The 27429-nt window shown below is 37.2% G+C and overlaps 1 protein-coding gene across 6 annotated transcripts in view; it reads left to right on the forward strand.

Annotated features, from left to right (window-relative positions):
- ADCY6 (adenylate cyclase 6) overlaps positions 1-27429 on the forward strand; it is a 133160-nt gene that overhangs the window by 96122 nt on the left and 9609 nt on the right. For all 6 annotated transcript variants that reach the window (XM_072409446.1, XM_072409419.1, XM_072409411.1 and 3 more), the window contains 12 exons: positions 5186-5211; positions 6169-6316; positions 6795-6892; positions 7632-7719; positions 7800-7916; positions 8083-8241; positions 9991-10166; positions 16326-16358; positions 17181-17310; positions 19370-19633; positions 21969-22173; positions 23057-23181. In XM_072409446.1, coding sequence (XP_072265547.1) covers positions 5186-5211; positions 6169-6316; positions 6795-6892; positions 7632-7719; positions 7800-7916; positions 8083-8241; positions 9991-10166; positions 16326-16358; positions 17181-17310; positions 19370-19633; positions 21969-22173; positions 23057-23181 — 1569 coding nt within the window. The remainder of the gene's footprint in view (positions 1-5185; positions 5212-6168; positions 6317-6794; positions 6893-7631; positions 7720-7799; positions 7917-8082; positions 8242-9990; positions 10167-16325; positions 16359-17180; positions 17311-19369; positions 19634-21968; positions 22174-23056; positions 23182-27429) is intronic.

The raw sequence follows: 27429 nt of genomic DNA on the forward strand, positions 1-27429 counted from the left end.
ACTGTGCCTGAGAGAGGCCTCCTGGTGCGGGTAGGCAGAGACAACACGGGGACGCACAGCTCCTCTCTCAGAAACACTTAATTAAATAGCTCATCAGAGGGCCTCCTGTGGGATCTGCCTAATGAGACATGCCAAGGGGCGAGCAACTCTCAGCTCACATGCCTTTCTCTGCCAAATCCTTCCTAGAGACAAGCTGCAGCCTTGTCACATATGCCCTAAAGACTCTCTATTGAAAATGCGTTGCGCTTCAGTAGTTTGATAAGAAGCAGTCAGTGTGTGCACGTGGAGTCGGGGTCCTTTAACCAGTCTGATGTCATCCCTATAAAGGCTGAAGCCCCTGGAAATCTATCCATAATAAATGCGCTCTAATTACTGATTCCATGTGAACATCCTCCTGACTAATGAGCAGAACATCTGTAATAAAATAAGCTGCCAGCATATTTGGATTCCCGTATACATCGAAGGGAAGGCTTGCTGTTCTCGACGTGTCTATAAAGTCTGAACACATCAAAGCTTCTATCCTCTGAGGTTAGGATCTGTGGAATAGAAATGCCATTGAGGGATGTATACCATCAGGATTGTGCTGATGTATGTTGTCTGAGGGTAAACATGCTGTTTCTGTACAGCTCCCACGTCTTTGTTTTCCAGGACTGTTTTTTGACTGTTAATCAAACAGGTTTTGTGAAATGCTTCATTCCGCACTGAGCAATAACGCAAACAAAATAGATCTTTTGTTTATGAATTTTCCATGTTCAGTTCTTCCTATAATTTATTTCTTAGTTCTTTACAGGGAAGCTGTGCTTTTTCTCATGTAGTGCAAACAGCAGGTTTATGTTATAGGTGACCCCCCTACTCCTGCTAATATGTATCATTCTACCATGTTTCAGTTTACTTGTGGAGAGAAGTAGACCTGTGTAAGCTTCAGGTGGTGGTTTGTAATTTATGCAAAGCCAAACACTGCTTCAGCACTGTTGCATGGGAAGTATCTCACATCGCAAAAACACTTCCATGTATGTCAATTCTGGCGAGTGTTGGGGAAGTATAGTGGGAAAAAAAGTAAGTATACCAACAGAAACTAACATGCAGACTGTAAACTGCCAGAGAGTGGATGGTTAAGAGTCACCGGTCTGTATACCACTCAGTATCATAAAAGTCATTTGTAAGAATTATGAAAAGTAGAGAGCAGTGTCAAGTTTTTTGGTTTTCTTGGGCAGTTGCAGGGGTAAATCATCTCTATCAATATAACATACACGTGGACATTGGTGGATTGCCGTTTGTGTGCAGCAGAGTATGCTTACCATTTTGTCCTTGGTGGAGACAGCAGGGTATAGCTGATTTCCAGAGAGTGGCATATCTACATATACTACTTTTCAGATAGAAAAATGGGTTAATCATCCTTCAGACACACATTCAGTGCAAATGAAGGTATTGAATCAGATAGAGCAAAGTGAGTTAAAGCAATTTTGATCTGTTTTTGAATATTTAGTTACAATGCATTACAAATGTGTATTCTTATTTATGGAAAAACTATATTTGAATGATTTATTATATTGCTCCGTTTTCTTTAAATTGAACTGTCCCAGTTGGAATTTCATATGGGAGATCACTTGAAATCTGACGGTTGCTTTCAGTGAACTGCATAACACACAGTCCCCCAGCTTCTCAATGTGCATAGCGTAAACATCCCTGTAGTTGTTTATATTTCTGTAATATAAATCTGTTATGCACTTTCAAGAGCTGAAAAGCAGAGTGAAATTGCAGGCTGTTAGGGTGGTAGCTGTCAATTTTCAGGTGAAATCTTACCCCTGACCCTTAAATGGCAGAGTCAGGCTGAAAGTACATATAAATAAAGTGTCAAATAGAAATATTAGTTAAGTTAGCCTGCAAATCTGTAAAAGTGTAATTCATTAGCCTTCGCTTGCTAGTAGGCACTGTTTTATTATAAGATGGAATATTCAGGCTCAAGCTTTTGCCCAGACATTGACCACTGTTCTCTTGAAGCAATTAGCATGGAGTAATTCTTTAGGCTGCCACTGCTTCATTGTGTTTTTAAATTCTCATTTACTGACTATTAATGCAGCATTTTCAAAACTTTCTTTACTGACCCAAAAAGACAATGTACCTTTGTAGTTCTGAATCGTCTATGACTACACTAGCTGTGTAAAAGTTCTGGTTAGTTTTTAGGAGTGTTAAGGTCAGAGACAGCCAGTCGACTACTATTTTCAAATAGGTCAACAGTGGTAGCCTGTTTTTTAAGTGCAGGATGCAGTCAATGAACATTTAGGACCCCAATACAAAGAAAACAAACAAGTGTGTTATAAGATCCCCCTCAATTGCCAGATATATTCTGCTTTATTTTCCCTGCCAAGTCTGGGTTGGAGGGCCTGTGTAACAGCAGTAATGCTGGATAGGTGGCCCAGATATTTAGCCCTATGTATAGCTAACACAAGTTATCTTTCCTAATTCCTGGAAACATAATGGAGCAGTAGGTGAGCTACAGTAAACATGTTTCTTTACTCTGCATGGGCAAAGCACAGGTTTACTTTTGGAGCCCCTTACACTACTGTGCTGCATCCATTACAGCAATGCATATAAAAGCACATGAAGCACTTGTTGGCACTTTGTGGTGCATTATTTTCAGTTCAGGCATTATTATTACTTTACTGCTTGGCTTCTATCAGTTCAAACAATATCCAGGCTTCTGAAACTTTGGAAAAATGTCAAACACTGATCAGATATCAAGGTCAGCAATAATGTCCTTTATATAAAGTGATTTTTATTGAGATCAGAACTGTGAACTGGACTTTAAATATGTTTGTGTAAAACAAAACAATAAACATATTGTGTAGCCCTTTGGGACAAAAAAAGGAGATAATCAATACTCATCTGAGTTCAAGGAGATGTATGAAAAGCAAGCCTTCAGATTCCACTCATTAGTTTGTTGCATGCATCCACTACGAGCTTTCGTAGGTGTTATTTTCATCCACATTTTTTATTCGAACATTAGTAGCATAGAACCCATTCCACATTCTTAGATGAAAGATTAGATTTTGTAATGCTTAACGGCTACCATCATCTGTTCACCACAGAATGATACATCTGCTGTGTGAATGTTTGTGTATAGCAGGGATTATCTGCAGACTTTATATTATAGCAGAGGGCTTTGCGCATATGTCTGGACTTTGTCATGGTTCTTTGTCCCGTTATAGTCAAGAACTTGCCAATTAGGTTTAAAGCCCCAAGAAAGTTGTCCCTTTGTTCCTCTTATGATTTCATACTTGTTAACTAGTCATGTGGATTTAAAGGAAAAATGCCAAGGGTATTGCTGCATTTTGCTGATGGTGTGCTGAGGAACTTTATAATAAACATTATATTAACATCTACAATGGCTGTTTGGACATGAAATGTCTGTTCAATAGGAGATGCTACTTGCGTTGTTTTCTTTTATAGTACGATATACATGCATAGTGTTGTGGGTCATCACACGGGTATTGACAGACTTGTGTTTTGAAAAATTTAAAATGAACCTGCAAAGATAGAAATAGAAGACTTATGTATAATAATATATTTATAGTGTATATTTTTTTACTAATATTGAATCAGTCATCTGGATCAGACATGCAGTCACTGATCTCTGAAAAAGACACCTGATTTTGCCAACCTGTCCTGGGCCTTGGACTTGATGAAGTTGATATCCTGATGGCAGTGCTAAAAAAAAAAAGTCAGCAACAGTTACTCACATTCTGTGCTAAAAGGTCCCTTTGAAGTTGTGTTTGTGCCAAAAGTGACATCATTTCTGTATGCCTTGCCAAAATAATGATGTTTTTAATTGTTTCCTGTGATATACTGCAGGCTTCAAGCTCCATGAACAGATGTGTGTTTGGTGTGTTTGTTTGGGGAAAGGGAGGGAAGTGCTATAAATAAACTATTCTTAGACATGACTAAGTGATCAAAGTCTGTATGAATACTGTATGTGTTTTGAACCCCGATTTTTATTATGTTTGCTCTAACCCCTCTACTCTTAATAGGACATACCTATAAGTTTAACCAACCCAATGAGAGCCGGCCCTGGGGTCATTCAGATCACATCTCCGTGATGGCCTTCAGGCAACTGAAGTCTGAAATCCTGAATAATAATGTGGGGTGGGGGACTCAGGGAAATGATTTGCCATATTCTAAAAAGAAGATTTTGTATAATGCCTGTGCTGAGAGTAATATAAGGGATGCTATTGGTAGAATTGGTAGGTTTCAGAAAAAAAGATAAATACTGTGTAATAAAATATAATTTGGCACAACAGTATTGCTTAGCAAATGTAAATACTCATTATACATGGATTTTGGAATGGCTGTTTTATTGGCTCCTTCAGTATCAGTTCATGCACAAAATATTCCTGTATGGAGTGTTACAATGTTTTGTGAAACAGTTGTTATCATAAAAGTATGTCATTGTGGTTATTTGAAATTTATATCACTTTTATACACTAAAGTTCAGCTTATGTTCTGTTGTACTGTTGAAAAATACCATCCAGCACTGTACTGTGTGCATTCTCTTGGCCACTTAAGGTAATATGTATACCAGTTTTTTAAGCAATGGTTAATGTAAAAGTCTGTTGACCTGATTTATTAAAGCTCTTCAAGATTAGAGAACATAGACTATCATGGAGAACCAAGGTGATCCAGCAAAGATAAAATGAATATGGGCCAAGATTGCAAAACATTTGCCAAAAAAAATAGCAAATAATTTTTTAGAAATAATTTTCAGGTTTTCTGGATTACCCGGGTTCACCCATGATAGTCTATCTTCTCCAGTCTTGGTGAGCTTCAGTGTTCTCCCCAGAAATTTTTTTCAGCCGGGTGGTAGGAAGCTGTAGGCGGGTGGTAAAAAAGGGGGTGTGGCAAAACACGGCAAATTTAGTGCACCCAGTTGTTTATGCCATGGGTAGCCAGTAACCTCTTATTGTTTCAGTGTTGGCTAAAAACCTCTGGGGAGAACTATGAGCTTTATTAAATCAGGCCCTATAAGTAATCCGGAAATTAAATATAAATTTTCAGAAGTTCTCCCAAGACATTTCTGTATTTTCTTTGTAGTATAAATCATCTTTACCCATCCTTAAGAATGGATTCATACAATGCACAGATGTGTTAATAAAATCATTTTGCTAAACCGTTTTCTCTTTCATTACAGGGTATTGATGAATCCAGCAAAGACAAGTAAGTAAAAGCACTATTTCAGCAATATCATGTGCAGCTTTATGTAGAGTCTGCATTGTAGAATGGTTTTCTATCTAACCTAAGCTAAAGTGTTTTGTCACTGAACAGTATTTTGAGCATCTACCATTTACTGGTTCACCATAAAATGATTGTCTAGTGGGCTGGGGTATATGAATAACAGTTGCTAGATGCAGCAAATGTCTTATATTACATCCTTCTGTTGCTGTTTTCAGAAAGCTGCATACACACGTGCAATTACAGTAGTTGGAAAGGATCTTTCACAATGCTTTCCAACGACTAAGGACTGCACGATGCATGAACGAGTGCTCTACATACAGCACCGTTCTGCTCTATTGAAGAGGAGGGGGAGGGCGACAGCAGCACCCTGCTGCGCCTCCCCCCTTTCCCTTGCGTTAGGATCGTTCATCGCCCGTGGATCCGCCAAGACAGTCGTTTGGACGACGGGCGCTGTACACATGCCAGATTCTCATCCGATATCGGCCCTGAGCCGATTATCAGGTGAGAACCATTGGACGTGTGTATGTAGCTTTAGTGATGTCATGCCCCTACCATTTGCTAATCTAAATTAGGACAGCTAAAGATAACAACAAGTTACCATAGAAAATAGATGATCTTCCAGTTATTAAATCGATAAGGCCATGTATGTACAGTTTTCTCTGTTTTCATCATGTCTGTATACCTCCTTTGGGAGGAACAATTACCATATAGCCTTTGTTTAGCACGGAGCCTCAGCTATTAATATCTTTTATTTATATAGAGCTGACATTATGCAGGGCTTTACAGTCCCCATATTAATGTCACTAGCTGCCCCTCAAAGGGGTTCACAATCTAATATCCCTAAGGCGTATTGGAGAGGGAAGCCAATTACCTAACTGTATGTTACCTCCCCTTTATATCACAGGGTTTATATTTATGTAATGCCCTTAAATTTTGCAGCAGGATCACACAAGAGGCTCTTAACCCAGAAGATGAAGTTGATGAGTTTCTGGCGAGGGCAATAGATGCACGAAGTATTGACCAGTTACGAAAAGATCATGTTAAAAAGTTTATTCTCACATTTCAGACCCCAGACTTGGAGAAAAAGGTAAAATGTAACTATGACTGAATAAATATCTGTCCCCTCATTGTGTTTATATTGCATACATTTCCAAGCATGCAAAAATATTATGTAGCCTTTTCTGTTTATGAAAAAGTAAGGTGAAAGTAAGGTGCTCGTGCAGGATTTTAAGGGTAGATATGTGTGTGCATTATAATTAAATACTATTACTATACTATTATTTTATTAAAACAAAAATATTTTACAATGATACTTATCTTAGTCAAGTCACCCCTTTTGTGGACTGAAGTCATGTTTATAATGCTTTAGTTTAAATATGGTATAATTTCATGATTTCAGCTATCATAAAATTAAATTAACAGCACAGATACATAAATAAATATATTAGATTAGCTGGCCCAAGGTTCTGTTGCTTTATAATTTGTAATTGTTTGCTGTAATATTACAGAAGTCTTTGAGGAGCAATGCAACTTTCCTTTAAACTTTCTTTTTTCCTTTGTTACAGTATTCCAAAAAAGTCGATGATCGCTTTGGAGGTTATGTGGCGTGCACCCTCTTGGTCTTCTGCTTCATTTGTTTTATCCAAATTGTCATCTTTCCCCAGTAAGTGTGTGAATGTTAATCCTTCCCTTCTTTATTCAACAAAAAAATAAAAAAAAATACTGTAAAAGATAAGTGCACTTTATTAAAAAGTACTCTACCTGTACTCTAACCTAACTCTTACCTCTTTACAGTTTCATAGTTACTAAAGACCAAAGGGCCCCCTTTTCCCTTAACTTATATAACATATCCAAAACTTTTTTTTTCATTTCCGAGCCTCATACAGTTTTATGAGGCTTATCTACCTTTACCTCCTGGCTCAGAACACAGCCCTATGGAAATCTATGAGGATGAAGCAGAGAAAAGGACTAGTGAGTTTTAGGCCTTAAGAATGTAGCCTATTGGTGCATAGCAAGTATGAATTTAAAACCATTTATACTTTATAATTTTCTTGGTCTACACACTTGCTGTAGCCAATATTAGGCATTCCTATACCTCTTGTTGGATTTTGCTAGTGCTAGGTGCGCAGGAACAGAAATATTGGTAGAATAATCTCCATGGTGGAGTATCCAAAATTTAAAAGAAAAAATGCTCTACCTATAGCTGACCATGTAATTTGGGTAAACGAGTTTACAGCCTATTTTTATACATTTGTATTTGTAACCCTAGTGTAAATGGCTCAGTGTATACTGCATACTAATATATGCTGGTAAAAATTTAAAGGTACAGGATTCTTGAAGATGTCATTGTTTGCTATCTGGTTTTAAGTACATCCCCAGGTGACTGTAGTTTTCCTTTGTAGTTCCTTTCTTATGCTTGGCGTATACATGAGCATCTTCATCATTCTGGCCAATATCCTGTTTGTGTGTGCGGTGTACTCCTGTATAAAGGTGAGTGACTGCAGCAATTAAATGTTCAGGAGAGGTGATCTAATCTTCACATGAGCCTTCAACTCTCAAATCTTTTACAGCTTTTCCCAACAGCCTTGCAACGGGTGTCTCGAAAGATTGTCCAGTCACGAACAAACAGCACCCTTATTGGAATTTTCTCTATTTTATTGGTATTCACCTCAGCCTTTGTTAACATGGTAAGCATATAAAACTTCTATTGTATGTATTTAAAAGAAAACACAACACATGGAGCTTTTGGTTGTTCTTTCTGTTAATTTCTGTTATGTTCTCTTTGTGATGCTCTTGTCTGTTTAAATTATAAAATATTGGTGTCGTCTCACTAGTTGTCACTTTTATTTTTAGTTTGCCTGTAATCATCAGAGCCTCGCTGAATGTGCTGCTCAGGAGCTGAACATTAGTCAAGATTCTGTCAATGCTTGTCACTTTCAAATTCTAAACTATAATATGAGCATGGAAACTGCTCCCTGCGGCTCTGATCGGCCATCTTGCAACTTTCCTGAGGTAAAAACACAATTTTTAATTTTGTGGAGTACCAGAAGCAATCCGGGTAACCATTTGGTTGCTAATGACATAATAAAATAATAATACATGTAAATAAAATCAGAAATTTAATTGTAAATGATTTCTAGTGCTTGTTATTTTAGCCTTTTAGAATCACCAGCAGGATTGGGAAGCTATGCATTTAAAACCCTACGTTTCCAATCATCTTCCAGGATGGCAGAACCTGCAAAATATTTGGCCCTCCCTCTACAGGAAGCATAATCTCAACAAGATGAAAAAGTTCTCCTTTCCCACTCATCCTTTCAATTTTAAATTATTTGCTACTGTACAGTTCAACCGTTTGGTCGAAGGTCCCCCTCCTGGCACAGGATGGATGGCTTGATTTAGCTACCCTTGGCCTTCCCTGCTTTGGCCACAGGGTTCTGCCTTACCTCCTGCCAAGCTTTAAACTAGAATGGTGCCAATGGTGCCAGGGCTCTTGCTTGAGCCCTTTCCTGCTTCCCACACAGCTATGGTGCAGGTGACCAGCAGGTAACTAGTTCCTGGGTGGCTGTGAGTCTCATTCTTGTACATGGCATCAATTACAACAGAAGTCTGTGATTCATTTACGCCAACGTTCCTAGTTCCTGGATGGCATTGGATGTCTTTAGGTAGCAGTGCAGTTCCTGTTTAAGTATATTGGGGTACTCTGAAGTGTATTGGTCCTGATTTTTAACAGGAGAAGTATGTGAAGTACAAAACAAAAGCTTAAGTTAGAGGTTTGGGCCTGCTTGTTGCCACACCCCTAACACCTGCAGAAAATATTGTTTTTTTTTTTTTCTTTTTGTCAGAGAGGTATGACCAAAAATACCATGCTGGGGTTCTAGTTTCCATATTCTTCCCTACCCCCTGCTGGTTTGGCTGTGACAGCCCTGGTATCACTTTGTGGGTGCTCTTCATTTACAGTCTGTACTTTCTGTGTCATGTGCTTTATATAGACAAATCCCCCTCCCCAGCAGTGACCTAAGGCAATTTTCCACTTGCTCCCTTTAAAGACAAAAGTGTACAAACTCATAAAATAATATATTAACCAAAAATTTGATCTCGGCACCCACACCAAGGATCTTCGCATCAGGCAAGTCTTTAACACCAGTAAAAAAAAAAAATTTTTTATATAGAATTGATAATTGATCAATTCTTTATATCAGAATTTAATGGACCAAAAAGTATCAGTATTGGTGCAGACCTCAGGTTGAAAAAGTATCTGACATATTTTTGGAACCTCTCAATCATTTTCTGTTTGAGTGAAAATACAGTAAGCGTTTGGCATTCTTAGGATACTACACAATCAACTATACATTGCTTGTGATGTGTGGTGGTATGATCTACATTTATATCAAACAAGTTGATCGAATTTAAAAGCAAATTTATGTGGGGCTATTTGAATCATGAACTAATTTCTTGTTGATGCTTTGTATTGGGTAAAAGTGTCTAGTTTATTACAAATCAAAATGTTGTGATTCCCTATTGTCCTATTTTTCCAGGGCTCTATTATTAAGAAATGTAACTCTTCCTTTCAGAAACCATGCTTGTTACAAATACTTTCCAATATGTTTGTATTAATGTTGAATGGTTTTAAATGAAAAACATTAGGGTGGTTGGTCAGGTTTGGAAGGGTTGCTAAGCACAAAAGAGATATAAATATGTATCTTTTGGAAACATTGTGATCTCTTGCTCAATCAAGCACTACTTCTATTTTGTCTTTGACAGTACTTTAACTACAGCATTTTGCTGAGCCTGCTGGCCTGCTCCGTGTTCCTTCAGATCAGCAGCATTGGGAAGCTGGCTCTCATGTTGTCCATTCAGGTTATCTACATTATCATCGTAGAAGCGCCTGAGGTTGTTCTCTTTGACAACTATGACCTGCTGGTGACTGCAAATGCATTGTAAGTTATGTTTGACATTTGAGCTCATTGAAAATGCTTTGTGGACCATTACACTATGTTTTTTTAGAATTATAAATACTAACAGTGGATTAAGATAATGCCAGCATTAGGAATTACTTTTTTTAAAATCTTTTCAGAATACATTTTCTGTGTTCACTTTTCAAAAGGTTATGTACTTCAGTTGTACTTCCATTCTATTTTGTGTACTGTGATCAACTACTGTGTTTTCTACTATGCTGTCCATCCTGTATGTTGTGCTTTATATTTATGTACTTTACTCTGTAATTTCATACCTAATTTATGTGTTATATATTTTTTCAATACATTGTTTGGTATTCTATATACTCCACACTACAATGTACATACCAGAGTAATATTTAAATTATTAGAATACTAATAGACAAATATATTTGTTCCACCAGAAATTTAGAGATTCCACACTGTTCAACAAATGGACACACTTTTGTTTTTTTTTTTTATTTTATATGGTGAACTACATTAGCCATTGACATCCAGTCAGCAGGTCAAAATTATCAGTAAACTGATATGCTATTTGTTCCAGTGTGTAATTTAATTCTGCGCTTTGCTGTAAATACGTTCACTTAATAGGCTTAAGTAAGTGGTTTATAAATAAGCAAACTCTAGGTTATATTTTTCAAAACATGCAAAATTTTATTTAGCTCTTGAGTTTTTTTTTAGATTTATACCTGAGAATTTCACAAAACATTCCTTAATCTGGTAACATTTTAATAATTTCCCAATTGACATGCTGCTACAAAGCCCTTACTCAGTTTCCTGATTGTGGTTGGTGCAGGAAATGGTCCATTAATGAATGATCTCCTGCATAGCAAAACAACACAAATGCTTTGTGTTGTGATTTATTTCATCTTAGGTTATTGCACTTTATTTCTTGTGTTTCTTACTAAATAAGTGCAAAATATTAAACAAAATGGAGGCATGGCCTGGTCATACTGGTGTAAGTAGGCGTTTCTTTAGAGCCCCCACTGCTTTCCTAATGATTTAAAGACTTGCATTGGGTGCACAGGGAAAAAGGGGGCAGCATTTGTTCGCTCTAAAGTGGATATTATTGGACTCGGGCTATGACAATATGGCACTGGCCCCTGACACAGAGCATGCTATCCAGCCAAGCTTCGTTGGGGTGGGATCCATGGAACAGAGCAGCTACCTTGTGAAATGAACGCCCATCTGGTAAGGTAACTTTCAAGAAGTTAACAGGACTCTTGGACCCAGTACATCTCCTAGTTCTCTCATAGGCTGCACGGTGATCCACACACCTGATTTGGTAACTTGGCCCCCCCCCCCTGTATAAATGATGACATGGCCCCTGCCATCCCAGCCCCAGCCAAAGATTCTTCACACACATTGTCAATCCCAGAGACTCAAACCCTAATACTGGCCTTACCTGCTAGTTCTGACTTATAGGTCTCATGTCTGACAGCCCTCTTAGCAAGTAAACAAGACATAGAAGTGTGTTACCTAAATGTTACAACCCTCATTATATGGGCAGCATGGAAGATAGATTTGGTGGGTCTGTGTACCCTGGCTATTGCTCCTGTTGACCTGGCCAATACAGCCTCTCAGATGAAACACTGACTGAAATACTTCTGGAAACTCCTGGGGAGCTTTCTCATCCTGGACTGTGCAAAACTCAGGGGCCACTATGTTTCAACTATATATGTAGACCACACCAGCCTATGTGACGCCCTAGATTTTGACCCTAGTCTGCTAGATGACTTTCTCAACTACATCTCTGATCCTCCATCTCTTTTGGTGTCACCTCCATTTGGACACAGACTTTGGAGCCCTAGAGACACTCTATCCAACTGTTGTGTAAAAAGTTTGTTGCTTTATGCCTCACTAACCATTATCCATGTTATCTCTTTATAAGTAAAGATTTTCAAAAAGTATTAAATGGAACAGTTGGAATAAATTTGTCACAAAACTAAGCAATTCAAACTTGGGGTATAGTGAAATATAATGGTAGGCAGTGATTCTTTACAGTGAAAAATTCATGTCAAGATTAACAGTACACCAGAAAAAAACAAAAAGCTGAATTCCCTATTGTTAATTCTTAGTTTTTTTTTTTAAATATCAGCCTAACCTCTCCTTGTTCCTGACTCCCAAGCCTCTCTTTTGTTCAATCTGGTGGTGGGTGGCTTTAGTGTGGATGCATAGGAGGTAGTACAGGGCCAAGCTTCTACAGGGCAATGTTATATAATTTAATTTATCTGTATTTTTGGATCTCCTTACTGAAGGGAATCTTTGTTTATGCATACTTTCCATATGTTTATACCTTATTTCCCAGCTTTATGTCAGGTTTTATTTATGTGACCATTGTGATAATGCAGTCTGCATTTCAGAACCTAACAAGTATTTTATTTTCTAATTTATTATAATTTTGACATTTTACATTGGGCTTTAGAGGGATGAATTGATCAAAATCAAAAAGATCCTGCTGCTTTTCAGAAGTCTTGTTCATATGTGCTTATTCCTTGACAATTCCTCCAGGCACTCCAGTTTTGGAGTAAATTTGATGTAAACTAATCTTTACACACATCATTACAGATGAGTGCTTTGTGAATTATGAGCCGCTTCTCTGGAGCTTGTAATCCTTCCCTGGTTTCTTCATTTTTTAAACTACAATGTTACAGTGATCATAAATAAGATTAAGTCATAGCTGTTAATTGTCATTATTTTCTTAGCTATCTTTTTATTTAACAGCATTTAAAAATACTTTCTTTATACTTTCCACCCAAAACACAAACCAATTGGTGGGTATTGCAAACATTTTTTTTAACCCCCTCCAAACTTTTGCAGTAAAATGTGACCCCTCAGCATTGGCATCAGTGGTCACTTTACCTGATCACATGCTCCTGAGCTGCTCTCCCTCTTCCCCATGTGGCCTGGACTTTACTTTTTCTGTTGGATGGAGATCATCCTGCCTGGCGGCACAGTGTTTTTAATTTGTAGGTGCTACCTCACAGAGAGCATTTCAGCGCCTAGCACCCCACTGCCACTCTGCAAAGCTCCACAGGTGCTCCAAGAGGTGATGAACCATCTCAAGGCTCCACAAGAAATTTGTCAAGCCATGTTTTGGACACCAGAGCTGCGCTTTTGCTATACAGCACAGGGCACTGGAAGTGCAATGCTATTTTTAGTAGAAAATTCAAATTGTCTCATTCAGGGTCTTGATAAGTCCCAACTGGTCTTTTCTTTGTGATTTCTAGAAGATGGCAAATCTTCACTTAGTTCTCATCTATTTTAGGATCTACTTTTTATTTGGTTACAAGGCAGGTAGGGTTCATTGCCATTCTCAAATGTAACCTAAAATAATACTGTTGCCTAGTATCTATTAGTATCTACCTATTAGGATTTCTGCCTAATTTTACATTCAGCATTAGAAGTGCTCCGAAAGGAACACTAAATACCTGTTCAGAGTCTTTAGATGAAAACACATTTTAGGATTTGTGGTTTTCCAGGTGTAGTTTTGTGTGGTGGCTGGCGTCTTAAAATGGCCACCATAACTCTTGAAATAGTAGAGGTGAAAGCAGTATAACTGCAGAACTTGGGTGGGTGGTTTAATGAACTTGGATAGGAATGGGTCATGAAGATAAAATTGTAGTTTGCCCTTATGATGAAGTATATATTATAATTTAAAATTATCTTGTGGTGTAAACATTTCGAATGAAGTTGTGATCATGTGTGAAGTTGTGATCAAGATGTTTTCCTGCAAACGTGCTGTCAGCAATCGGTAGAAAGTGTTTGGTAGCAGAGTGTGACAGTTTGTGCTCAGTTATTGGGCAAACACACAGACATTTTAAAGTGACCACCAGTTACTTACACTGATCAGCCAAAACATTTAAACCACCTGCTTATATTGTGCAAGTTCACCTTGTGCCCCCACAATGGCTCTAGCCAGTCAAGGCGTAGACTCCACAAGACCTCTGAAAGTGTCCTGTGGTATTTGGTACAAAGGTATAAGCAGCAGTTCTTTATTGCAGAAGGGGACAAGCGATGTCCCTTCTACATAGGATGTTCATCATAGGATGTTTGAATGTGCCAGGGCTGAATGAACACTTCCACACAGTTCTGAGACAGGAGTTACATCATCCTGGTCCAGCCAATCAGGATGGCCAAAGATCAAAAACAGGGAAAAAGAAGAAAGAACAAAAGAAAATACAAACTTAAAAAAATTGCAATCAGACAGATATGGTTATTTTATTGGAGAAAGGACATTGCCTGTCCCTTCTGCAATAAAGGACCTGCCTATTTGCATTTTTTTATTTCTAGAGGTTAATTCCACTTTAGGTTGCACTGCCTACACACGTGCAAACAAAACACTGCACAGTCCATGAACCATTGCTGTACATACAGCGCCGTTTTGCTCTATAGAGAGAAGAGAGGGAGGACGTCGGAGCGGCACCCTGCTATGCTCTCTCTCCTTTACCCTCATTACGAGCGTTCCTTGTCCTTCATCTGCGGATCTGCCAGGACGTTTGTCTGGACAGCCCAGAGGCGATTATCGGACGAGAATCATTTGACGTGTGTACCTAGCCTAAGACTCTATTACAATGTGATACCTCCTTCTATCAGCTTTACTTTTTTTTTCCAGCAATTTATGCTATAGTAAGTCTTCTGTGGGATCAGACCAAGTGAGCTGTTTTCCTACCCACTCACCTTATTAATTTTTTATCTTTTGGCTGCTTGGTGTAAATGTGTTTAGGACTCCAGCAGCTAAAATTTCTTTAAAAAATTCCCAGCTCTGACCCCTTTTTTAATAATTACTGTCTTGTTCAACTATTAGACAAGTTATTGTAAAAACAACAAGGGGGGGTGGGGTTAGCTATCTTACTTGTTTCACGACTAACCAACACATGATGAGAAAACTAGGAAGGAGCTACAGTGGAGAGAAATACACTACTAGTGCATTGTAATCTCGTGGTATTTTTGTAAATTCTGTATTTAATATATCATCAGTTTATTTTTAAAATGTTTAATATTATTAGTGCTTTGGATATTTTGGCCAATTTAGTAAAAAGAGTTTCTATATCCTAGGTAAAGAATTTCTGTTGAATGTTTAATTCTCAAAAACAAAATTCCTCAAGTACTTCCCATGTACATTTCTCTCTTTGTACACCAGGTATAAAAAAAGTGTAACGTTTAAAAAAATATATATTTTTGCCTTATAAATTTACGAGATTAATCTAGCATAATGTTGTTAATGTAAAGGTCAGCTGGAATTTGTTCAGATTATTTCTGCACTGCTGACCCACCCACTAATGACTATGAGCTGCTATAGTTGCCCTTCTTGGTTTATTTTTTGAGTTTTGTATAAGGTGACGTTTATTCAGGTTAGTAATATAAACACACAGGTCAATTTTTCTCCCATTGATTAGTTTTCAGCATAAACACATCTGTTATGGTTCATTTATGTTATTTGTTGTCACACCAGGCTCTTCTTTTTTTCTCTCTGAAACACTCATCAGCTCCTCTCTTGTTTTTGTGTTATATATGCACTGCTAGTGCTTGTTTATGTACCATTCCTCTCAAGGCCTGGATTTCAAGGCCGGTGTGTGAAGGATAAATAAATAGTTTTGTACACATAACATGCCATTATAGCCTAATCAGACATCTGCTAGAGAAAAACTCTGCTTTACATGTCACTTAATCTCTGGGGAATTAAGTAATACATCTAATTGATCATTATAAGCTAGCTATACCTTTTGTATACGCTATCTTCACCTTTTGTTCTTTTCATTTTAGTATTTTAGTAGCTTTTTCTGCTGATGTTAGAGGAACAATGGCAATATACAAAAAGTTTTGATTGGGTTTATCATTAAATTCCAAAACAAGTCAACTGGGAATGTTTGGCAACAAACCTTTTTTATGGATTTCTTAATTGTACATTATATTGTGAAATAGTAACATGCTGTTTAATAGATATTTTACATTTTACACCATTATATTGTTTTAAATACATACCAAGATAGTCATAGAATTGCACCTGATGATACAGTCTGTTGGGGTTTAAACTGCAGGTATATGTGAGGAAGTTTTAATATAAATGCATTATTTGAATGCACATATGGTTAATAAGTGTTAACAAAAATTAACCTTTTCGATAATTTATATTTTCAGCTACTTCAATCAAACTCAAGAAGGTGAACAATGGTAAGTAATGTTATCCTATTTTGAAATGAAACTGGTCTTTGCTCCATTGGACAAAGCAGCAAGTTCACCTATTTGCTGATGCCCCCCCCCCCTTCCTGCTTTAATGGCCTTTCTTTGTTCCCCAACTGACATTTTCCTACCAGGGACAGTGTAAAAGCCCTGTGTACATTGCGTTTAGATGTGGTTATAGTTTAGATATGGCTAATAACACTACAACTTCCCACATGACAGCACTCACAGGCCTGGCTATTGATTGCTTAGGTACTTCGCACTTATGTAAGAACAGGCAGGGTTACATACTTTCACAAACTTTTCTATGGTAGTTGAAGGAGGGAGGTGGGGGAATCTGAAGTTAAAATATATTTATGTTCTCTGCTTAATATTGGCCAATTTTTTTTATAAAGCTCATTGTCTTTTCGCCAAGGTATACTTGACGGACTGACGGTTATTGACACTGTGTGTAGTCCATGGAAGCAATGCCTGCTGTATGTAAAGTGGACATTAGTGAGCAGTCAGGCAAGCATGCAAAAGCTGACATCCCAAAATGTGTTTCTGGCCATTAGCATTTTAGCTGCACATGGATTTCTGTTTAGGGCATGGAGGAGTTAGTCCCCACACTAGGAATTGTTATAGTAATCTGGGCAAGGCTTTCAGATCAGCTAAATTTTGTTGTTTCCGGTCAACACTTATTTTGGGCTAGTCATGTGCTTCCTTATAGCCTGGGAGTGATGTTTCATTTATTCAGCTGTTTTTTAGACATTTAAAATGGCAGGATTGCTGAAAATTACATTACCTTTATTCTCATTCTGCTTTGCTTTCTAGTGTTGTGGGCAGTAAGATACCTCTAAAGTATGTCACTCCTGTCATCTTGATGGTATTTGTATTGGCTCTATACCTCCATGCTCAGCAAGTGGAATCTACTGCTCGATTGGATTTCCTGTGGAAGCTACAGGTACAAAAGTCCAGAACAATTTAAGTACAATTTTTATTAATGTCTATGTGTTACCCACTAACTATCTATACACCAAGTGAAAAAGTTTATTTCCCTGTCATTTTGAAGTAAGAATATATCTATATTTAACACACTTCTATTTGTGTAGTTTGTAAGAATAGTTATATTTGAAAATGAATGCATATAGGGTAAATCAAGACACCAGGTATAAAAATAGTGTACAAAAAACACATGTAAGCTGTACAGGTAATTTCAGGGACACGAAACAGATTTGCACACAGGTTGATGTACAAAGTTTATCTGTGCAAATGTAGTGGAAATAAGTTATATAGATGAAAGCAGCAGAAAAGAGCTTTCTAATGTGAAACAGTTTGGAATCTAACCAGTGACATTTTTGATTAAACCATTTGTTTTGTATTTATCTTTGTTTTTGGCCCAGGATAGAAAGCCTTTATTCATATACCACTTATTCATATGTCTATATTATGTTTTTAGTGTACAATTCCCATTTTACTAAAGTGTACCTTAGCACAGCAACAATGATTGTGTTGTGTTAATATGAAAATGGTTATAGCTATTTAGTAACTCATAAACAACTCGTAGTTGTAGACATTAGAGGTAAGTTGGATGTGGGAATATGAATTCAACACATTTGTTTCTGTTAAATTAGCAGTTAAAACATATTTTGGGGTCTGCATAATCTTAATGAAAACAAAAGCTGGAAATGTTTAACATGAATAGCCACAATTTTCCCAAAGGTCAGTGGGCTGTGGGTATCTGTAGTATCCCGATTCACTATGTCTGACCAAAATCTGCAGGATAGGGAGAACACATAAGATACTAACACCAATATTAAACTTTTAAAACTGAACCTTGGTCTCATTCTTCTTCAAACAACTATGTCACCCAAAAAAGCAGGAAATCATCCTGTAAAAGTGTTCTAATACATACAGCGGGGGAAATAGGTATTTAATACGTTAAAAATTTCCTCAGTCAATATGTTTCTCATTGAGCTTTTGACATGGAATTTACAATAGATGTCAGTAACCCACACATACAAATATGTTCATAAATTAGGTTATGTGTAATAAAGTGGAATGGCACAGAGAATAACTATTGAACAGGCTTACTGAAATTTCTTTAATACTTAGTAGTAGTCAGTTCACTACTTATCGTTTTCTTATAAAAACCGTACGTGCTAAATCCAGGTTTTTTGAAGCTCTCTATGCATGATGCTTAGCTCCTGAACAACTCTTCTGAATGTTCTTTTGACTCCTCTGTCAGAAATCTTGTGAGGATCACCTGGATGTGGCTGGTTTAGGGTGAAATGATGTTTTTTCCACTTGCAGATTATAGCCCCACTTGCCCTTAATGGAACAATAAGAAGCTTAGAAATCCATCTGTAACCAATGCCATTGGTAGGTTTTGCAACGATAAGGTTGCAAAGGTCCTAGAAAAAGCTCTTTGCTTTTACCCATCACAAGAGCTTTGTGTGTGATACTTTGGCTTCTAAGGCCATCAATTATGACTAAACCAGCTAATATTAATTTGCACTGATAAAGGGGTAGGATTTCTTTCTAAATACTGACCGGATTTCAGGTTTCTTGGCTTTCCATGCCTTTTTGGATCTCCTTTTCTTCGTGTATTCAATACTTATTTCCTTGCCATTCCACTAGAAATTGTTGACGTGTTCAATACTTCTTTCCCTCACTGTACTTATATACCACCCACACCTCTAAACTCTCAGACAAATAATTTTTTTTTTGCACCTGACACTTTTACATGTGTCAATGCCTGGCATCCCCTTCTGCATTCTATTTCCAGCAGAAATTTAGTGACATAGTGGCTAAAGTCCTCAGGATTGTATTTTTGCAAAAGAGCTAAGATTGAAGTCACAGGCAAAAAAATTGGTGAGTATTATTTTTCTTTGCATTTGTCACACTTTTTATAATGGTATTTTGAGTGTGATGAAGGGGCACATGATATCATGTAAAAAAAACAAGAACATACAGTTTTACATTTTTAACATCCAATAATTTCCTATTGTAATTCCAAATAGGCAACTGGAGAGAAGGAGGAAATGGAGGAGTTACAAGCTTACAATAGACGTCTCTTACACAACATTCTCCCGAAAGATGTGGCAGCCCACTTCCTGGCTAGAGAACATAGAAATGATGAGCTGTATTATCAGTCATGTGAATGCGTATGTGTCATGTTTGCCTCGATTAGCAATTTTTCAGAATTCTATGTTGAGCTTGAGGCCAACAATGAAGGAGTGGAGTGCCTGCGCTTGCTCAATGAGATCATTGCCGACTTCGATGAGGTGATTTTACATATTTCCCTAATATACTTTTAATGTTAAGTAGATGATATGTGTTAAAATCTGAGCAGTTTCCTTTAGATTTGCCAACATCTTAGTAATGAGAGAACCTACCTGATCAGATATCAATATAAAGCCTTATAGGTAGGTCTTTTTACTACATAGCTCAAAACAACAAGACCAGCAGCTCTGCATAACATAATACCACTATGTATCACTTCACAACATATTCACGTATTCTATAGAACCATATTTCAAAGCCAATTCAAAAACTTGAATTTCCCCCCAGATGGACACTCTCCTAGTTCTGTGATTAATGTTTTGTTTTTTTAGTTAAAGCTTTTTTAAAACTTTTCATTACATAGATGTTGGTAAATAGGAATGAGTTCGTATGGAGTCAGCTATGTCTAACCTTTGGTTCTGAATTTTACTGTTCTGTTTATTGGGCTAGCTGGTGTTGTGCCCTATTATTTATGCTGTTATTGAATGCCTACTGTTACAGTATTATAAAGGGAGAACTGTTTTTATTTCTATGTATGTATATTGTTGCCAGCATTCTGGAATTTTTTGCAGGTATTGCTTGAAGCTATTTTACCTAAGCATGTCACACACAAGACAACCTCAGAGGATTATGAAACACCAAATTTCTACAACTTTATTAGTTCACTTAATAGAAATGTAATTAGGGTTTTGTTTTTAAATGCTATTTAAGGTTTTTTTTTTCTTTTTTGATTCATAAGCAAATTTATGCACCTCCAGATATCTCTTGCCATATTTTGGTGATCAGTGGTGATCATCCGGCAAATCCATTATAGGCAGTTGATATGCTCGCTGCAGTATGTCTATAGACATACGTTTGTTTCTTTATGCACAGGACCTATAGATATTTGATCACAGTCTTTGCAAGACCACAAGAAGCTTTAATCTTAAGCTATATTACTACTTTGGTTTCCTTTTTTGAATCGATTGCATTCCAGATACCCTCACTTCTTGTTCTTACCCTATATATTTTATTTCTTCAAATACCTTTTATTTATAGGTCGATACGTGTTTCTGTGCATCCATTTTCATTAAAAATATTCATAATGAAGGTCTAATTTTGTAGCCAGTACCTTACTAAATAGTGGATAGAAGTGTTTTTATAATTCATATAAAATCCATGTATGTTTTGCCCTTTTTAGACAGCCTTTAAGTTCAGATTAAATGGTTGGCTCGTGGGCATATTCAGCAAGTATTTGTTGGTGTGTGACAAACAAGTCTTTGATTGACACATTTCCTAAACATGCAGCTATCAAAGAAAAAAAATGCTTCATTAATTTTGCCCTGAATCACACAAACACATTAAATAAAAGATCTTGTGGCCTTCTTTATCAACAGACATCTGGGACATTTGGATGCTAGTAAAGTAGATGCCAGCATATTGCAGTGCTAAGAGGGATGGGCAGAGAAGATCACAATCGTTTTGGATAGACCTTTCTAGCATTTAAATCCATCTTATTTGTTCTGTATGACTATCCTAGATTGTAAGCTCTTCGGGACAAGGTCTTCTCCTCCTGTGTCACTGTCTGTCATTTGCTACCCCTATTTAATGTACAGCGCTGCGTAAAATGTTGGCGCTTTATAAATCTTGTTTATTATTATTAATAATAATAATAATGTATTTTATGCTTAAAGCCCAGCTCCAACTTCTTTTATTTGTTTTCTCTGTACCCTCATTTGCAAGAATACAAGAAGCCTGAGTTTCTAATCTTTATTCACATTAAATGAATCTGTTAGGTCTACCAAAGTGTATAAACCAAAATACTGGTAAAGTGCAAGCTTGTGGTGCCTGTATTTGCCCCCATATTAGTTCTTTCCTATCTGGAGAAGACTTAGGATTGTTGGGTTGGGCTGTATTGTATACAGAGCTTTAACTTCTCCCTGTCCTATCGTTTTTAAGTAATTGAATTTCTCAGGGGATACCAAAGACTCTGGTTTTGACATTTGAATGAGGATGGGATGTGCTGGTAGATAAGGGTTGGGCTTCGCGAGAAATCGTATAACAGCCTGGGCCTAGGATTTGGGGTCCTCTGTAGATGTAAAGGTCTGGTTTGTTAATAATAGTTTATATTTAGTTTATCACGTTCAAAAGAATTAAATGTTTCCTATCTGAATAACAATAGCTACATTTTTTAGGTTTCAACTAGTATGTGACAACATAGATTATGGTTACATGCGCATGCTTTTATCTCATAGAACTATCTTATTAGAAAGTATTTCAAAAACTTTAGAATAAAAAATTGCTTCCTTTGTTCTGTGCTTGATAATTCAGGTTCTGACTTCTGTCTTACATTAATAGATCATAAGTGAAGAAAGATTTCGGCAGTTAGAGAAGATTAAGACTATTGGCAGCACTTATATGGCGGCTTCAGGGTTAAATGATACAACTTATGACAAAGAGGGAAAAACACACATTACAGCTTTAGCAGACTACGCAATGAAGCTGATGGAGCAAATGAAATATATAAATGAGCATTCCTTCAATAATTTCCAGATGAAGATTGGTGAGTGTCATGCTCCTATAATTTGGAGATAATCAACATTTTGACATTTATGCACAATACTCTGAACTACAAACATGTGAACTTGGTTTGTTGCACTTTATTGAAACTGCTAGTTCCACCTTAATAAATTAATGAAATTCTGTATGCATGCAAGGCCAGTAAAGATGGCTAAAGATCCCAAACCTAAAAAGAGATGGCATCAACGATAAAGCTAGGAGAGGTGAGTTTAGTTTCTCCTTAGGAAATCCTTTTTACATTACTATCACATCTTTTAATTTTGTTAATAGTGTCCTTTATAATCAATTTAAAAGAGCTAATTGTTTAAACCCTGCACCTAAAGGTGTCTGCATGTATGCATATAAAACTTGATAAACATCATTATGCATTATCTTTAAAGATATTATCAATGGTAGAAAGCTCATTGCCTCCTTCCATCACTCCATATTTTTTTATTATACAATACCAATGACAAACCAGGGTTCCTGCTTTTCTTAGCTGATGCTAATTGATCTCCTTTTAAAGTAAGAACTTTGTCAAATTTAAGGTGTTACCAGATTTTATTTTTATAAAGCCTTGGACCTTATTCTATACAATGTAGAAACTTTAGCCCTGTAAGTAAATACACCAGCGTTGGAGGGAGACATACCTCATGACAAATACAAGAATATAACGTTTGCAGTTTAAAGGTAATCTCACTGCAACAGCAGTTTTTTATTTTTGTTGTTTTTTTGCTAATCCTGGAGTTCTGTTTCAAAGGTTGCTTAGTGCCGGTTGTACCACAAAGTTTGCAAAATGTAACTGTGCAGCCTTGACATAATGTGCTTAGCTTAAGTTTTAGCATTATTGCTTCATATTAAATGCTTTCATGGTCTCTCTTTTACAGGGCTTAACATTGGGCCTGTTGTTGCTGGAGTTATTGGAGCTCGTAAACCCCAGTATGATATCTGGGGAAACACTGTGAATGTAGCCAGTCGAATGGACAGCACTGGAGTACCAGACCGCATACAGGTGACAATCTTTTAGATGTTCTTCTGAAGTTTGACTTACAGTTGTGTTCAGAATAGCAGTGCATTTAAAAAATTGAATGAAGCTCAAAATATTTAGAGCTTTTATTTCCATACACACAATGCATTGGGAATCCTGTGCATACTATTCCAAATTAAACATGAAAGATTTATGAAAGTTGTGTTATTCATTTACAGAAAGTGAAGAAAAGGAAATATTAGCCTGTTCAAAAAATATCAGTGTCTGCATTCTTCTTTACAAGCTTCTTTACAAATTCTTCTATACATTCCCTGTATCAACAAAAAAAATGTTGCTTTCCTGTCAATCACTGAACTCATATTTAGTTGTATAACCACTGTTTCTGAGAACTGCTGCCTATCTGTGTTGCATGGAGTTGACTTCTGGCACCTGTGAACAGGTATTCCAGCCCAGGATGACTGGACTACATTCCACAATTCTTTTGTATTTCCTGGTTTTGCCCCAGAAAACATCATTTTTAATGCCACCCCCACAAGTTTTCTATTGGATTAGGGTCCGGAGATTGGGCTGGCTGCTCCATAACGTCAGTCTGGTCTGGAACCAAGACTTTGCTTGTTTACTGGTGTGTTTGGGGTGGTTGTTTTGTTGTACAACCCATTTTTAAGAGTATTTCCTTGTTTGATGTATTTTGATATATTCAAACTGATCCATGATCCCTGGTATGTGATAAATAGGCCCAACACAATAGTATGAGAAACATTTCTATACCATATTGCTTGGGCCACCATGCTTCACTGTTTCACAGTGTGTAGTGGCTTGAATCCAGTGTTAGAGGGTCTTCTGACAAACTGTGTGCCCCCCCCCCCTAGACCCAAAGAGAACAACCTTACTTTCATCAGCTCACAAAAAGTTGCACGTTTTCTCTTTATCCCGGTCAAATGTATTCTTTGACATACTGTAGCCTCTTCAGCATGTCTTTTTTCAACATTGAGACTTCTTGCTAATAGCTTGGCTTCACATAGCTGTCTTCTAACTGTAACAGTACTCACAGGTAACTTTGGACCTTCTATGAACTTCCTGGAGTTGTTAATTGGCTGATTCTTTGCCATTTGGGTATTCTTTTTTTGTATTTGAATGGTAGTTTTTTGGTTTTCTTCTGTCTTTCAGGTTTTGGTTGCCATTTTAAAGCATTTGAGATAGTTTTAGCTGAGCAGCCTTTTTATGTTTTTACCTCTCCAAACAACTTTTTATGCAAAGTACACTCTTCTGGCGCTAGTGAGCAGCCAACGTATATGGCCGTGTATTAACTCGGCTCTCCAACACTCAAGAGTGCAGCCAGCATTAGCACTGATCGCAGAGGGATTCCATCGGGTTCCTTCAGCAGCTAACTTATCTGGGATTGTGCAGATATGTTATGGGGAAGTCTTCAACAATGGCATGTTCTCAATGAAACATGAACAAATAGAGGATATGACATTCCAGCTGGCACAGCTGGCCAACACGCATTCGCCTAAGTTATCTGCAGTCTGAATGCGATTGCTCAATGGTAGTGTTTCGGCCAATTTGAATAATATAGTGCATCAGTTTAGAGAGGTACTTTCCAAACTTTGAGTCTTCAGCAGGCTTTGTCGTCTTTAGCAGATAAAATATTTAAAGATAATGTACTTTCTACTATGACTGAGGGTATGGTGGAGACAATGGAGGCAGAAATAACACTAACGGAATTGCTTGCAAGTATTAAATCTCTCAAATCCAGTAAATCGCTAGGTCCTGATGGATTTTCTGCTTCCTTTTATAAAAAATTTCAGGAGCAATTGGCCCCCCACTTAGTGCATTTTTTCAATCACCTGAAGCGAAATCCCACTGAGAACTATTCTTCCTTGTTATCCCATATCACCATGCTTCCAAAACTGGGTAAAGATGTCTTAGAGGTACATAACTACTGTCTGATTTCTTTATTAAATATAGATATTACAATTTTAACAAAAATATTAGCTGACAGGCTGAATACATTTTTGAATTTATTAATACATAATGACCAGGTGGGTTTTGTCCCTGGTAGACAAGTCTCTACAGTACACAGAAAATTATTAGTTGAATATGTCATATATGTCATATTTTTCCTCTGCACTTTCTATCCAACAAGGCACACGCCAAGGATGTCCTTTTTCACCATTACTTTTTGTCTTGGCCCTCAAGCCAGTAGCCCAAATACTTTGTTCTTCGAATTCTAATTTTCATGGATTAAAAATCATTAATCAAGTTTTTAAACTAAATCTTTTTGCGGCTGACATTCTCCTCACTTTAACACAACCTACAGTTACATTGCCCAATTTAGTTACAATATTACATAAATTTGCATGTATTTTGGGTCTGCAAATTAACGAAACTAAATCCGCCGCCCTTAATATAACTTTACCACAATCATTGGTGGACAAAATTAGACACTCAATTTCAATTCACCTTGGCTCCACGGAAACTGGAATATCTTGGGATCTTTGTGACACTTTGTTTGCACGCTTGTTTGCACGCTTAAAGACTCATCTAACGAAATTGATGCATTGACCACTTTCCTGCTTCCTGAGTTAATTTAATTAAAATTACTATACTGCAAAAAGTATTGTATATGTTTCCAGACTCTCCCCATTAGGGTGCCACCGGTTTATTTAAGGCAGTCTTCCTTTTTATATGGGGAGGCAAGGATCTCACAAATATCTATGTTTTTACACAGGAGGCAAGGTGGTTTGGGGTCCCGAATTTTGCTAAATATTATCAGGCCTCTCATATAGCCCCCATAACATCCTTATATGCTGGGACCAGAGCCCCTCAGTGGGTTCAATTAGAAGCGATGTTGTGTGCATCTTGGATGTTGGTGCATTCCCGTGGCTCGGCCAAACTGAGTTCCTCACATATGAGCCCCCATCTTATGCACGTATTGACAGTATGGGATTTTGTGCTTTATTCCAGTTGTCTGATGTCATCATTTCTACCTCTGCTCCCTATACTACACAACCTGTTGTTTCTCCCAGGTCATGAATCCCCTCTAGCATTTGTGTGGTGGAAATACCATACCTCACTGTAGTGTACTCATTACTTACCGAACTGGTATCATGAGTTGGGAACAAATGAGTTGGGAGTCTCTCATGAGCCCCCTGGTAGGGAGTATTTCCGATATATTCAACTCATTTTAATTTATTCAATTTATGCTGAATTGAATAAAAATAAAATCTCAAAGAGATCATAAATATGCTGCTGACTGGGAGAAAGATCTTCGTTGTTTCAAGACAAATGAGGTCTGGCACCATAGGTGGTCCAAATTGACTTCATGTTCCATTTATATTGTAACCATTGTATGTGTGTGTGTGTATATATATATATATATATATATATATATATATATATATACACACATATATTATATAATATGCAAGGTCATGACTAGATGGTACATGGTCCCATCATGCCTGAAACACTGTACCACAAATGGATCAGGATACTGATTCAGGGGTTGTCAGTAACTGGGTTCAGTTATACATATCTGGTGGAATTGCTCATTTGTAATAGGATTCTGGGGAAGGGTCATCCGACTGTTGAATAAACTGTTTCAGACACATTTGCTCAGAGATCCCTGGCTGGCACTATTGAATTTCAAATCACAGAACCTTTGAAGGGTCCAATTTAAATTGTGTACATATATTCTCATAGCTGCTAAGCATACGATAGCGAACAGCTGGAAGAAACAATTTATCCCATTTCATGAAGTTAAACTTAGAGTTTATAATATGTGTATAAATGAAAACTTGTCTAGTACATTAAATGATACTCATTCCAAATTCATACAGGTCTGGGAACCCTGGGTCCATACTCTGTACCGAATTTAAATATGTCAGTCTTGACAACATGATAAAGATGTTCCCCTGGTTGTTTCAGATTGTTGTCACTGATTACCCATATGCTGTTGTTTATGTATAAATACTGGTTATGTACCCGGCGTTTAGGTTTTATGAAGATTTGTTAATGGTGTCCTTTCTGTTCCTTTTTTTCTTTTTCTTTTGCGATTTATGTTTATAGATGCAGTTGTTAACGAAAAAACCCCAATAAAAATGTAATGAAAACAAAGTACGCGGTTCTTCTGAACAATATCTAGAAACTACTGATTTTTCTATAAACAGCATGTACACCCATGTACAAAATTTGCAGCTTTCCTTCCTTAACCCCCTCTGGCAGTCCTGTAATTCATAGGAATAACTCCTGGGTATGATAAATTTTGAA

The sequence above is a fragment of the Pyxicephalus adspersus genome, chromosome 1, assembly GCF_032062135.1.
Source record: "Pyxicephalus adspersus chromosome 1, UCB_Pads_2.0, whole genome shotgun sequence".
Taxonomy (NCBI): domain Eukaryota; kingdom Metazoa; phylum Chordata; class Amphibia; order Anura; family Pyxicephalidae; genus Pyxicephalus; species Pyxicephalus adspersus.